At 51.4% G+C, this 14,522-nt stretch overlaps 7 protein-coding genes across 7 annotated transcripts, besides 1 other annotated feature; 3 read left to right on the top strand and 4 right to left on the bottom strand.

Annotated features, from left to right (window-relative positions):
• Positions 1-14,522: part of a sequence feature (contig 1.49 342..206454(-1)) that runs on past both edges of the window.
• ANIA_02779 (uncharacterized protein) lies at positions 17-1,822 on the top strand (the record flags this gene model as incomplete). Its single annotated transcript, XM_655291.1, has 7 exons — positions 17-236; positions 287-521; positions 601-780; positions 828-888; positions 934-1,117; positions 1,164-1,377; positions 1,435-1,822. 7 exons carry the CDS (start codon positions 17-19, stop codon positions 1,820-1,822), a joined length of 1,482 nt encoding a protein of 493 aa, XP_660383.1.
• On the top strand, positions 2,096-4,012 carry ANIA_02780 (Zn(II)2Cys6 transcription factor; the record flags this gene model as incomplete). Its single annotated transcript, XM_655292.1, has 1 exon — positions 2,096-4,012. One exon carries the CDS (start codon positions 2,096-2,098, stop codon positions 4,010-4,012), a length of 1,917 nt encoding a protein of 638 aa, XP_660384.1.
• ANIA_02781 (uncharacterized protein) lies at positions 4,670-6,620 on the bottom strand (the record flags this gene model as incomplete). The annotated part of the gene is made up of 6 exons (XM_655293.1): positions 4,670-4,914; positions 4,949-5,493; positions 5,550-5,655; positions 5,710-5,857; positions 6,013-6,220; positions 6,313-6,620. The coding sequence occupies 6 exons, from the start codon at positions 6,618-6,620 to the stop codon at positions 4,670-4,672; spliced, it is 1,560 nt and encodes a 519-aa protein (XP_660385.1).
• Positions 7,440-7,879, top strand: ANIA_11364 (uncharacterized protein; the record flags this gene model as incomplete). The annotated part of the gene is made up of 3 exons (XM_050612646.1): positions 7,440-7,489; positions 7,554-7,601; positions 7,759-7,879. 3 exons carry the CDS (start codon positions 7,440-7,442, stop codon positions 7,877-7,879), a joined length of 219 nt encoding a protein of 72 aa, XP_050468544.1.
• ANIA_02782 (Zn(II)2Cys6 transcription factor domain-containing protein) lies at positions 8,619-10,120 on the bottom strand (the record flags this gene model as incomplete). Its single annotated transcript, XM_050612645.1, has 4 exons — positions 8,619-8,730; positions 8,793-9,457; positions 9,526-9,918; positions 9,977-10,120. The coding sequence occupies 4 exons, from the start codon at positions 10,118-10,120 to the stop codon at positions 8,619-8,621; spliced, it is 1,314 nt and encodes a 437-aa protein (XP_050468543.1).
• On the bottom strand, positions 10,684-12,194 carry ANIA_02783 (uncharacterized protein; the record flags this gene model as incomplete). Its single annotated transcript, XM_655295.1, has 3 exons — positions 10,684-11,591; positions 11,660-11,971; positions 12,020-12,194. 3 exons carry the CDS (start codon positions 12,192-12,194, stop codon positions 10,684-10,686), a joined length of 1,395 nt encoding a protein of 464 aa, XP_660387.1.
• ANIA_11365 (uncharacterized protein) lies at positions 13,922-14,257 on the bottom strand (the record flags this gene model as incomplete). Its single annotated transcript, XM_050612643.1, has 2 exons — positions 13,922-13,962; positions 14,014-14,257. 2 exons carry the CDS (start codon positions 14,255-14,257, stop codon positions 13,922-13,924), a joined length of 285 nt encoding a protein of 94 aa, XP_050468542.1.

Here is a 14,522-nt window from a genome sequence, read left to right as displayed (position 1 = left end):
ATATCAACAGAACAACATGCCCCTCACGTGGTCATCCCCAGATTATCCCCTTGAACCATACAATGGACCCCCCAGGAACATCGCCTACATCGAACAACTGGATTTCGGCAAGGAGGTCCAGCCAAAGCCATATAATATTGCAGGAACACATCCAGACTCAAGAGTCCTGATTACCGACATCAAGATCCTTGATGCTACTGGGCGGGAGCCGTACCACGGAGATGTGCTGATTACAGGTTCGCTCCCTTTAAACTTTGGGATTATGAGGGAAGATTGATGTGATTAGGGGAGCGATTCACACACGTTGGCACCGTCCCCAACAAAGAAGATCTCCTCAGAGACCCCCGAGTGCGTGTTTTCTATGGCAACGGCCGCACCCTGATCCCTGGTCTTGGAGACGCCCATACCCATCTCAGCTGGAATGGAGGCGATCTCGGCCGATTAGGCGAGTTGGGCGTTGAAGAGCACACTCTTCTCACGGCGCGGAGTGCGCGGTGTTTTCTGGATTCGGGGTATACGATGTAAGCCTTCTTCTTCTTCTTCTTCTTCTTCTTCGCTTTTTGTTTTATGGTGCAGTGAGGTAGACTGACTGTTTATCAGGTGCTTCGGCGCTGCATCCGCGAAAAGGAGACTAGATGTAGTCGTTCGCGATGCCATCAACGCGGGAGATATCCCCGGCCCTCGGTATCTTGCGAACGGGCAGGAGATGGCGAGGAGAGACGGCGACCTGGTGCCGGGGATAACGGCGTACGCCGATGGGCCGGAGGAGATGCGAGAGGTGTATGTTTGAACCTGCCCGTGATCCTGACGACTCGCTAATGAGCTAGGATTCGCGAACATGTCAAATTGGGCGTGGATCAGGTGAAGCTGTCGATGTCCGGGGAATCGGTAAGTCTAGCAGAACTGCAGCTGTGGGCCGTGCTCACGAAATAGATTACCGAGATTCGCGACGCAATGGACTGCTATTTCAGCGACGAAGAGACCAAAGCATGTGTAGACGAAGCTCATAAACACGGGATCAGGCTCTGCGCACATGCACGCGCGCGCGATTCGGTGAGACAGTGCATTAAGCATGGAGTTGAGATCATCTATCACGGGTCGTACATTGACGAAGAGGGTGAGTTGCATTTATAATCTCAGAGTCCACCTTAGAATCCACCTAGTGACAGCCGCAGGAATGGACGCCCTGGAGAAGAAACGGTCCCAGCATGTAGTGGTCCCTGCAATTAACTGGCTGTACGCCACCCTTTACGAAGCAGGCGCGTTCGGCTATGCCACCGAAGCAGCCGAAAAGGTCGGATACAAGAAGGAACTCGAGGCTGCTATCCGCGGGTTGCGAGAGATGCACCGACGAGGAATCGTCGTTCTCCCTGGCGGGTACTATGGTCTTCCACCCCCCGGACAATGAAGAAGACTAACGCGCCGCCCAAACAGAGACTACGGTTTTGCCTGGACGCCTCACGGTACATACGCCAGAGACCTAGAGCACTTCACGAAGCTGCTGGGTTTCACTCCCCACGAGGCGATCATCGCGGCTACATATGGCGTCGCCAAACTGTTTATGCGCTCGCACGAGATGGGCCAGATCAAGGCTGGCAACTTTGCAGACTGTGTCCTTGTCGATGGGGACCCGCTGGACGATATCACAGTTCTTCAAGATCATTCCAGGCTGAATGTCATCATGATAAATGGACGAGTTCATAAGGCTGGGAGGAGGGAGTTGCTTGCCCCCAATATAGCGGCGAGCCAGGAACTCACGCAAAGGATTACGCAGGCGGTCGATGAGCTGGAGATAAAGACGCCGATGCAGAAGGCTTATTGATATTTGATAACATGATATGATACCAGTAACTGAATTGATTGTATTACCTGTGGGAGTATATTTCGTACGAATGTCTGGTAGACGTCTTGGTAGTTCTATATCTGGTAATGGTATGGTAACTGTATGGTAACCCCGCACCCCAAATAGGGACCAAAACCCGTAAATTGGCGTTACCCACGGTTTTAGTTAGATCCCAGACTACATATAATTCGTTCCAACCTTCATCCACAACTTAGACGCACTGAGAACCTTGAGGTCACTTGCTTGGCAGAAATGTCGTCGAAGCGAATCCCCATCAGCTGCGAAAACTGCCGCCAACGCAAGATCAGATGCATTACCTCCAGCTACCAAGCTCCCTGCGACACTTGTCTTCGCCGTGGCTATGCGTCTAGCTGTCGATTTCGCCGCCAGGACAGTTATGATCCTCGAGGATCAGGCCCAGAGAAACTCGTAGACGTCTCTGCCCTGGAAGATCTCCTGAGACAGAACATTGCAGTCACCAGTGCACTGCTCAGCAAGCGCAGTGAGACCCGGCTGCCATCTCCAGACTCGAGTCCAGGTGCTCTACTGCATCTAGATGCGGTAGAGCGCAGAGAGACCCCTGAGCCTGCTCGCCAATCAGGGCGTCTGGTTACGACACCTTCGGATCATGTTCGATTCGTTCCGACCAATGGTTCTGAGGATGCTGATCTGATTGATGCAATGCATGGGTCTACGCCTGACTGTTCGACCGGATTTCCCTTCTTTGAGCTCTCGCGGCTTAGCGGCGTCTCTGAAGAACTACTCGATATGCTTCCTCCTCTGCCGCAGGTAGAGGAGCTCAAGTCGGTATTTTTCCAGGTCTTTTCGCCGCTTTTCCACGTTCTTCACGATCCCACCTTTCACGCCAGATATGAAGAGTTCAAACAGGATCCAAGATCCGTCTCTTTGTCCTTTCTCGCTCTGCTCTTCGTCACTCTTAGCCTCTCCGTTACTGCATTAGATGACGACAACCCCCTGCTCAGGAACTTAGGCCGTGACCCGTCACCTGGCGAGAACATTCGTAGCCTGTCGGCGAAGTATCGGGGTGCGGCAATGCGGTGCCTGGTGGCGGATAACTTCATGTTTCGGCACAATCTTTGCACCGTGCAGTCTCTCGTTTTGCTCATTTATGCCATCAATCATGCTCAAGGACCTGCATGGTCTCTCCTCGGGACGACGCTCCATATAGCTGTCGCCATTGGATGTGCCGTCGACCCCTCGCGGCTTAACGTTGGCCGCGTTGAGGCGGAAGAGCGTCGACGCTGCTGGGCTGCGCTTCAGATGCTGTACACGATCCAAAACACCTGCCTCGGCAATCTCATGCCATTCCGCATCAATTCCCAAGTTGACCTTCCAGCCGACATTGAAGACGACGACCTATCATTAGACCAGTGCCCGAACGACGACCCATCAGCATTCCCAACGAAGATGACCTATCTGCTGTACAAATTCCGCCTTTATAACCTTGCCTTCGACATCTGTCAGCTCTCATCGCCGGCAGAGCACGCAAAAGTATCTGCACTAGATACAAGAATTGTCAATGAGCAGCAGTCCCATTTTGTTCGATTTGCTGCGCGACCTATCACAGATTTAGACCCGTACCATCAAGCCCACTACTACATCCTCGCAAACTACACCAACCATCTCACGCTCCTCCTCCATCGACCGTACATTTCAACGGCCAATTTTAGTACGCCTTTTTCCCAAAGCCCCGAGCGATGCGAGCACGCTGCGACGACTATCCTCTCTAACTTCGAAAGACTCGCCTCCGACCCCCTCTTCCAGAGCTACCGGTGGTATGTTGACGGTTTGGGCTCATTCTACGCTTTCTTCTCGATCACGACGCTGCTAATCCTTCACGGAAACGGGCAACTGGATATACAGTCCGGCTCTCTAATATTGAACCTAGTTCGCCGTTGTGTGGATATCCTTATGCACAGAGCACCGAGAAGCTCGGTTTGCTCAAAAGCTGCTGCAATTCTTGAGCCGATTGCGCAGCGTCTGGATCCGCTGGGACTTAGAACTGGCCAGGCTAATGCTGAGCAAATGAGTCCGGTTATTGAGGAAGAGACGATTCTCTCTGCGTTTCCAGAGCTTGGAGGGCTGTTCTTTGACGTCCCGTGCGAGCAATGGCTGACTCCGGCGGGGTTCCCTTGGGTAGCGTCTTGAGCTTTGGCGGGCCCGACCCTGTATACTGATCACGCTGGACTCAGCTACAATCGGTGCTGGACGGCCGGGTACTACTGCAACAGGACGGTGTCTCAGCAAAAAGCACACGGTTTCACAGGCGAGCTAAGACCTTGGAGGAAGCTTACCACAAATCTTACTATAACTTGATTTACGACCTTTGTCATCACTTGTTCTAACTTATCCGGTCTTCAAATGTTCAGCTCGGCACCGTAGTGTTCTAGTAACATCTTCAACACAGCTCCCAACCACCACGGCATCAGGGTAGAGTCTAAATCACAAATATCCCCATTATAGGAGCATGTGATTCTCCAAATCACCAAAGAGACACCTCACACTCGCAGCGACTCCAATGAAAGGCTATCAACTTATGCTCTGGTCACTTCCGCCACGAGCGCCCAGTACACGGCTTTCACAACCTGACGTGGCGCAGCTACGCACTGTCTTCGGCTGAACGCTGGCCGTCGACGAGAAACGTCAAAGTGAATGTTTTTAAGCTGGATATTCTTAAGAGGCATTATTTGACGAAATTTCCTCGAGGAGTAGGAGATGCCATGATATGTTATGTATGATATAGGCTAAGGCAAGGCTGCTAAGAGGGTGATCTTGTATACATCGCTGTTTTCAGTAACGAGGATACTAAGCAATCCACTCAACGATCCCCTTCCACCCTTTCTTCTTCCCCTCTCCGTCGCCAAGGTCATTGATTGTATATGTATCCGTAACCAGATCGACCTCCCTCGAGTTCACAAACGTCGTCCTCTTCCAGACCTTCCAAACGATAAACATGCCCAGCATAATCGGCAACTCGAGATAAAAGCTCACGAAACTAACACCGTCAAATGTCGGGCTAAAACAGCTCCACCCCTGTACAAGCACGATGACTATATTCAGGATCACGCAGACCCAGGGACCTACCGGGTACGTGAAGTTGCGAAACGGCAGCAGGTGTGTCTTGTTTTGCTGTTTCAGTGCGGCGCGGAACCTGATGCTGGTTATACCGATAGAGATCCATGAGAGTTGATTGGAGACGCCGACGATGCTGAGGCAGTGGTTTGTCAGTATACCTTGTGTAGCATGAATGCGAGGGAATGGGAGCGTACTTCTGCAACCAAGTCCAGAGCTGCCCAGCTCCGATCTTACTCGAGCCAAAGCATAGCCCACTCACGGCCCCGGTAGCTAGAACAGCAATCCATGGCACATGGTTCCGATTCAGCTTCCCAAAGAAGCCCGGCGCGTGCCCAGCAACAGAGAGTGTGTACAGAAGCCGGACGCCCGCGAAGAGCGCGTGGTTACCGGCAGACAAAACAGAAGTGAGGATCACGGCGTTCATGACGCTCCCGGCGGCCTTTGTGCCCGTCATTTCGAAGACGAGCGTGAAGGGAGACGTTTTAACCGTGCCGTCGTTGAGCGAGGGATAGTTGTGGGGAATGTTGAGGCCGATGATCAGGGAGGAGAGGATGCTATTGTCCATCAGTAAAGCGGCAGAAGACGATTAAAGTGCGTGAAAAAGACAGACTAGAATATGAGAATCCGCCAGAAGACATTGAGAACGACTTTTGGAATAGTCCGCGCTGGGTCCTTGGTTTCTCCTGCGGTGATGGCGATGGATTCTGTGCCGCCGTCTAACAATCTCGACTTAGCAGCGATCCTTTAGAAAAAGGAACGGAAACTCTCACAGGCAAACGCTGCCGTTACAAAGACAGAAGCGAACCCCCCGATCCCTCCAACGAACGGCGCATCTGGAATATGCCAATTCTCGCCGCCGATATAGCGGCCAGATTCGTTTCCGCCGCAGTTGACCACGATTCCTAAGACGATGAAGACCTATTTCCGCAATCAACACTTGCCGATTCTGCTAGATCAGAGGACAACGCCCACTAACGATGATAGTGATCACCTTGAGCACGCTCATCCAGTACTCAACCTGAGGGAAACAGGATTAGCGGAGGGAAGATCCGTGGCGGGTGGACAACGCATACCTCGCCATAAACTTTTACGGCGAACAAGTTCAGCCCAATCAGCACAGCCCAGAAGATCAGACTGAACGCCCAGCCGGGGAAGTTGTCCGATTCGGTCCAGTACTGCAGCACAATCTGCAGCGCAACCAAATCGGACGCCGTAGATACCGCGTCGTTGAACCAGTAGTTCCACGTTAAGGCGAATCCAAACGCATCATCCACAAAGCGACTAGTTGCATGTTAGCCCAGTCCCAGATTCAGATTCAATGTTCAGCTCGAAACGAAGTTGGTTAGGAGCCGTAAGACATAGGGCTGGCTCACCCGGCAAAAGTACAGAAACTCCCAGCGACAGGTATAAACGCCGCCATTTCACCAAGACTCAGCATCGTCAGAAAGACGATTCCGCCAGAGATCGCGTATGCGATGAGCATCGACGCCGGACCGCCAGTCGCAAGCGCTTTGCCAGTTCCTAGGAATAAGCCTGTCCCGATCGTTCCCCCAATAGCGATCATCTGGACCTGGCGGGCAGAGAGGCCGCGCTTCAGCCTGTCATGCTGCACTGCCACCTGGTGGAAGTATTCGGTCTCAGAAGCCGGCGCTGCGACGGCGGGTTGTTTGTCCTGATCCATAGTGATATGGGGTGCACCAGATATGCTGATCATATCAAAGAGAAAAAACACCCGGTAGAGAAAGTCTGGGTCAAGCATTGTCCAGCTTGGCCAGCTTACTCAGTTAGGCCTAATGCCGTGAAATTGTGCAAATTTCAGCCCTGAATTGCGTCTTCGATTTCCGTTTGTCATGGCTCCCCACGTTACATTGACAGGTTGCGGTCACTATACCCACTTGGTGTCATTACGCGATGATCTTGTATGCACACCAATATTAAAGTCTTATATAGAGGATTTCTCAGTTTATTATTGAGTGAATCATTCTAGAAAATGCTGATACGGACTCGTGGATTATTGATTGTATATGTCTTCTGGGAGTACTCATGCTATTTGCGATAGTCGGTATTCATAGTAGTAGCCCTAATAATGGCCTTAGCCACGTATAATAAGCCACGATTCAACTGGAGATGTGAGTTCTCAGTCTAGGTTTTCTGACGTGACTCCATCGCATAAACGGTCACTCTTACGATCGGACCCAGTCGGTATAGGTCTGTTCAGTAATTGCAACCTGGAGGACAGGAGTTGGAGGACAGGGTAAGAGGACCTAAGGCGCCACAGTTTATCGGGTTCTCTACGCATAGTCCGGCATAGGAGGGCAAGGATAGGGGAATCGGTGGTTTGCATCTGTAGCCTGTATGGAAGTCGGGGCTGATTGGGTGGAAATATAGTGCATGAAACGGTCAGCAGGCTTCGCAGGACTCAATCGCCTGAAAGTAGTTCGGGAAACACTCGACTGTTTAGATATGGTTGAGAGCTAGCAAACTCAAGGATGGTGAGAAAATGGCTAAGAAAGTCGAGGCTGAGGAAGACTGCAGGGAGGCAAAGTCTATGTAAGTCCGCAGATGCCAGATCTTATGGCTGTTTCCAAAGCATATTTATAGGCCCTGTCAACAGACTCAAGATTGCAGCATCGACAGCGCAAAAAGGCAGCGTAGAGGCTTGGTTTGTCAATAATAGAGACGGGGTTTTCATATGTGGTGACTCGCGCTTAGGGCTTCTGACCAGGCTCCCATCCAGACAAAAATGACCAGTATCCTCAGGAAGCGCTAAGCATCTAGCAGAAGACATATTAACATAGTTCATTGACCACAGTTCATAGGAAACCATGTCTCTCAACTCTTTTCTACTTGCTAAAAGTGATTGTCACTGGATACTGTTACAGAGCGATAGACGATGGCGGTCCCAGAATCCACCGCGCCAACCTGGGCGCTCAATATTGAAGCGCCAACTGCAAAGGATTCGCTCGTAGAAACTGCGTAGTTGTCGCCGAGAAGATTATACAATAATGGCGCTATCAGTGTGTCAACCGACACTTCTTGCCCCAGCACTAGGGTCCTATGCCACAGAAGCTCACTTGGCTCAACACAAACCCTAATCTCGCTTTTCTCTGAGCAAGGCAGCCTGGCGGCCCACCTGGGTTTCAGGCAGTGAACCCAACGACGCAGCTGGGGAAGTAACGGGTGCGTCATTCACGGCGAGCAAGTACAATTGGAGAAATGATCCACCATCAACCTCCGCCACCGACCTCTTCAGCTTGCGACACAGCGAGGAGTGTGACAACCTGGAAGATTTTTGCGCTGGCCTATGTTCAATGAGAAGCGCCACCATGTTCGCTGTCTCAGGGTGCTCAACTAGGAATAACTGGTCTGGCTGAATCTGGGCCAGTGGAGACGAGGATGGATGGTATATAGATGATATAGATTCTAATAGTACTTGATGCGGCGGGGAGTTGAGCAAGCGTTTTCCAGTCAATGAACTGTCTTCAAGTCAGGGAGGTGTCCCTACCCTATAACCTCAAGAAATGGTTGATGGGCTATGAGCTGGGAAACAATACTCAACGACCAAAAGCCGCGAGCAGAGCGTAATATGTTGAAGTTCGCTTGTCCTGTAGGTGATCAGAATCTATTCTCTAAGCTGTTGCTAGCTAGTATGTCAATTAGGCACGTCGTCAACAATTTCTCATATCTTGTTAAAGCCTGTATCAACATTGATCATAAGGAGATCAAGGTATAGCCCGCCGCAGCCGCCGGAAACTCCAAGAATGGCCGTATAACTGGATCGCCAAGACTCTCTAAATAAATGCAAACAGCAATACACTCCTTCCTTATCCTTCCCTCCACCCAGGGAACCCACTGTGACATCGAACACATGAGCCCCATCCAATACGCAAATATTACTAGGGCGCGAGGGTCGCGCTCTCGACACAGATTCACGAACGACGGTTCAAGCCTTCCCATCCAGGTCGTGCACTGCGATGCAATCTGTGCGTTGACCTCAAGTTCCATAAAGGGTGATAGCAGTTTGATCGGGGCCCAATACAGACTTGTCTGCTCGTCAGTCTCATCGGTGATACCACATAGATCAGCTAGGTCCGGACGTAAGCCCTCCCGCCCCTTCGTGATCTCATAGCGGAAGAGTTGACTCTCTATCTCGTGACTCTGGCTGAATGGCACGCCCCATATACTCCCAGGAACGTATTGTCCCGCATGTTTAAGGATGCACGCCAAACCGCCTTGAATAGCGAGCCAGTTCAGGTCGCTGCCTCGCCCAGTAAAGACCCAGGAGTCTTGCATCTCGAACTTGAGCGGGGCGAGCGAGGTCACGCCGATGAGAATGCTGGCTGATATCAGCCCGGAAATGTTCTGCTGGTTGATGGGGTGCTGCAGTGCTGCGGAGTATAGTTGCACTGCGCGCTGCCAGAAGTACGCCTCGCCGAGCTCCCGAGATTCGTTGCCTGGTGATACACGGTTCATGTGCAGGACCCCGCAGCCGAGGAGTGTGTACATCAAATACGGATTCTACAGTAAGATACGTAAGAATCTAGCCAAATGGGAGAAAACGAGGGGCTTTTTAAAGAAGGACGCACATCAAACGCGACATGAACCACCTCGCGCTTCATAACCTGATAGATCTGCGGAGTCGAAATGCTGTTTACTGAACAAGTCAAGAAGAACCGGAACGAGTCGACTGCGAGATCCAGTGCCTCATCGCGATTCCCAATTGTCCGAGGAGCCAAGGCTAGATCGTTGCCTAGGGTGTCCCGGACGCGATTGACCATGTCGGAGATGGACAGAGACGTTAGTGTGTTGTTTGGTGGCGTAGATTTGCTTGTGCTTGCAGTCGCACTACGCAGAATACTGCTGGACCTAGACGACGACGGCGACGATGACGATGATGATGATGTAGCTTGAGACGAAGCGTAGACGCACGCTGCTCCATAGTTCTCACACCTCAGGCATGTCGGTTTGCGTTCATCACACTAGTTCCAATATGTCAGAACGCCGCTGGCTAAATAATGCAGGAGGCAAGATATTCACTTTAACCCGCCGGCCTTTACAGACAAGACAGCCATTCCTCGACTTCTTGTGAGCGCGCCGTGCGTGGTAAGGGGTTTGGACCTGTCTGTCGGGGAGTGTCACTTTGAATGTGCTCTGGAAGGCGCGTGGGGATGAGAGCGCCATTTTCGGGGCATCCGCTGTGGAGACATTAAGGACTAGAAAAATAGAGTCATAAAGCCGGCTTCAAGCATCTCCTTGTGCGGCTGCTTTATGTTTAATGATGGCGTCAGCATATGGTGGGATGAAGCGAAGCCTCAAGGCTATGCTGCGGTTGAATACGAGCGCCAAGCACGTGACATGGCGGAGCTCCGTAATTGCCTCAGGCACAAAGCCGCATCCAGGTTGTGGTTGTTGCTTCGTTCCAGTTTTATTCTTTGGCATCATGGGTGCTGTTGCTTGATCCTCGTAATGTAGCTGCATAAGGTCGCAGAAAATGAGATGCTGTATATCAGCAGAGAATAGGCATGTCCAAGATTATTACTGAGATTGAACGTTGAGGCAACGGCCGAGTTAGGGCTGTACTAGTGAATAACATTGCGCTTGTGGCGAGTCTGCAAAGCCTCAAACCAATGCCAGCAAAAGAGCTGTTAGCCTTTGCGTTGCGCGATACAGGTAGTTTCTTCAATCAAGAATGAGAGACTTATCACTGATGGTATTCTATGACGTCTGGCTCTGGGGATTATCAACTACCGACGCGGCTCCTGGGAACTCTCATCATCCTTGGGCGTAGTCTCTGGATGCTCCGGCACCATGAACACTACCCAGGAGGTCGAGGGGATACAGAGAACGAACATGACAAAGGCAACAATCAGATTTACCATAGGCGAGACTTTCGCAGCACCGATTCCAAAGGCAAGACAAGATCCTACGCTCTCAAAGCAGCGCACAATCCCGACCGTCAAGGTCAACGTCTCCAGATCGTCGTTGAAGACACCAAGGATCCAATAAACAAACATATAGTGAGACTCGTTCATGAATCGGAAGAGCACGTTGACTGCGAATCCGCGGCCGAAGTTTGGCTGCGCCCAGTCAATGGTTGGCTGCGTATCATCGTACAGTTTCTCGTTGGCGAACTGCCATCCAAATAGGGCAAGCATGATAGTGGCAAAGGTGAACCATGTGATCCTGGCCAGTTTGGGCCGGCTCAAGTATTGTGTGTCAAAGAACCAGCCCCAAAACATATTGGCGGCCGTGGCCGAGATGCCCGAAGTCAGGGAGCCTAGAGTGCGCGCGCGCACGCTGAAGTAGTTGGTCAGATAGATCCCCTGGTATGTACTGTTCCAGTTGAATCCAACCAGTATTGGTATCAACAGAAGGATGTGCTTCTTCTTGACCTGAGCCCAGAGTTTGCGGAACTCGCCGAGGACAGCTTTCTGTCTCGTCGGGTCGGGAATGCTTGAGCCATCGGACCGGATAACCTTTGAAGGGTGCGAGATGAGAAGGGCGAGTGGGAGTCCCAAGCATTGGAGCGCAATCAAGACAAGGTACGTCGAGTACCCAACCTTACCGCGCTCGCCGTCCTTGACATTCAGGGAGAGCTGGATTGAGGAGCCGATGAGTTGGCCCAGTTCGCGCAGTCCAAGCCATATGCCAGCTGTCTCCATCAGCACATGTCCGCTCCAGGAGAATATACGTAGGGGGGAAAAAAAGGGAGGAGCTTACTATTCTTGCCTCGATCTCTAACACCTCCATACCCTAACGCGATTGCTCCCTCACTCGACCATAGTGCAGAAGCCGCGATCCCGCAAGTGGCGCCCCCAAAGAGGACGAACCACTCCGTGCCGTAGCGATTGTTGACATACAGGCTTGCTGAGTACGGCGCGTATCCTAGTGTACCGAGGATAAGAACCCGCCGAAGGCCGTAGCGATTGGCGAGAATAGAGAACAACGGACAGCCAAAGACCATGATACCGAAGGTCAGACTGTTGGCGCCATTAACCAGGTAGGGCTTCTGTTGGCCGCCGGCACCGGTGTCTGTCTTATTAGCATCGGCAGTAGCCCTGAATCAGGGTGAGGGCGTACTATTGAGAGCGTTCCAGATCCCTGGTTGTGTGAACGAGATCAACCCGACTATGATCACGTTGAACAGAGCGCTACGATACCATCGCGTCAAGCGTGAAACTGGTTTCTGGACTAGCTGGTCCGAGTTTTGCTCTGGGTCAGCATCGGCTTTGACAGTCACTGGAGAGTGTCCCATCTTGATTGATCTAGTTTGCGATACTTGATGCTCTTGTATCGACAGCTGCTCCTTATATGCAGCTTCGGATATCGCCGCTATCTAGACTCCTTTCTGCAGGTGGAGTTTTCCCCCACTGTGGGTAACGCCCAGGCCATGTGCTATGCTTGCTAAATATCGCGATATCAGCGGCCATTGGCAGATGCCAGTTTTGACAAGACGCTAGCCCGCTGCTAAATCTTGATGGAGATATTGTAGCCTGAGCTGCGCGCTTGGCGGCTCTAAATACTGCCCTAAATAATGACGTGACAGAAGACGTGCTTGGGGAAATGTCTGGCGTAATACATGACCATCAAGTAAGCTCATATCAATGCTTCATGCTCGGATACTGCTCCTGGTTTTGGAATAGGTAGCGTCGCTATTTCCAAGTATAAACTCGCCGAAAGTGTATTATGGTCTTACCCAAGACCTCTTCTCACCAACCTCATACTCTAGCCCTAAGTGCTCAGCATTTAGTATCTCAGCAGACATCCCACCAGCAGAGAAGCTTTCAGTGACTTGAATCCACTTGTTCAAGGGCATTTCCAGCTCCAATAGAATCATTCAAGCAGCGGTAAGGCAAGCCCTAACAGCCCCATACACACGTACATAGCACAAGAAACCCAGAGCGGTACGCCCGACGTAACATCCCCAAACGTTGCAATAAACGGCGCAGAGATGGAGACCAGTCTTCCACAAGCCATAAGCAACCCGCATCCAACTTCGGGGTGTTTCGTTTCTAAGGATGAGGGAGTATATCTGGTAGGCAATGCAAGATCAGCATACAGATACCGAACGCTCGGCAGGATAGGCTTACGAATATATAACCGCATACAAAGCATTAAGCCAGAAATTAATCATGCACGAGAAACCGATGCTCTGCGCATCTGTTCGAACTTGTGTAAATAGACCGGCGAAAACTGCGCAGATGCAGCTTTTTATAAAAAGTGTGCCTCGGTCGCCGAGTTTGCGAACCCGGACGAGGTATGCGCTGAGCAATGGACCGAAGATTCCTGCTACACTGGAGAGAACTAGGTCCCGGTATGTTTGATAGTTGCTGCCGTTGCCGAGATTTGCATCGTGCGAAGCGAGGTATTACGGGAGGAAGACGTTGAAGAGGGGGGTAGCTGGATACCCATATTAGGAAGTAATTCAGATGAATCAGGGAAGAAAGGGTAGTGTACCATATCCCAACGAGAGCCCAAAGCAAGAACAAACAGCTCATAAGATGGAGGTTCCGTTGTCCCAGGAAAAGCTCCTTGATAGAGGATATCTCTTCAAGCCACGTCCGTACTGAGATCTGATCATAACAGGCAGCAGAACTGGCTAGGGTCTGCATTATAATCAGCCCTGTTCTTAAAGCTAATGTTATTAAAGCGGCCACTGCATCTTCAGTTCGCCCCTGGGGGACGAGCAATCTAGGTGATTCATGCATTTCCAGCGCGAACGAGCACGCTATTGACATGATCAGACAGAGGCTCCCGAGCACGATATCAATATACCGCCAGCCGATATTGTTGGAACGGGTGCACGTCTCGGCGCTGGTTCCGCTGGGGCAGCAGAAGTTCACCACAAGTGGCCATGCTAGTCTGGTTAGCATATATTCTCAACAGATAAAGTAGATGCAGTGGAATGATACATATCAGTGCTGTAAGGGCGTTACCCAGCCCCCATATACACGCGATCCTGTAAGGAGGAACGACCATTTCTTACGCAGAGAACTCAGTCAGCGCGGTGAGATCGATGGCCACTGTAGCCTGTCAGCCTCCCCCAGTGAGCCCTTCAAGCAGAATATACATACAGTTTCCTCCGCCAAACAACCCACAAAGCACCGTCCAGACATTAACCGCTTTCCAGTTTGGGAACGATGCCGCCAGCAGGGTCACAGTAGACACTCCGAAGATGGACAACTGCCACACCGTCTTGCGGCCCAGGATATCGGCGAGTAAGCCGCAGGCGTTAGCGCCTACAAGGAAACCGGCATATAGTGAACCTGAGAGGAGGGTTTGGTACTGAGAATTGAACTCTTTTGCGGCATTGGGCATGATGATTGTTATGGATATCAGAAGCATCTACAGGGGATTCTCGCATCTATCAGCTCTGCTTCCTTGACCAAGCCGAGATATATAGTAGAGCCGGTGTACCTGGTCAACGAGAAAGCCGAACCTGCACGGAAAGGGACAACTGCCACTGATATCGGCCCATGCCGATGGCGTCAATAGCTTGGTCGACCACCAGCTTATTACTGACCGAGACATCCACGGTACCTTGAGCCATGCTACACACGGGCTGGCAGGTTTCCATGTTGTC

This window comes from Aspergillus nidulans, chromosome VI (assembly GCF_000011425.1).
Source record: "Aspergillus nidulans FGSC A4 chromosome VI".
In the NCBI taxonomy this organism is placed as follows: Eukaryota; Fungi; Ascomycota; class Eurotiomycetes; order Eurotiales; family Aspergillaceae; genus Aspergillus; species Aspergillus nidulans.
The sequence above is the reverse complement of the archived record's forward strand: the minus strand, read 5'-3'. Positions and strand labels throughout refer to the sequence as shown.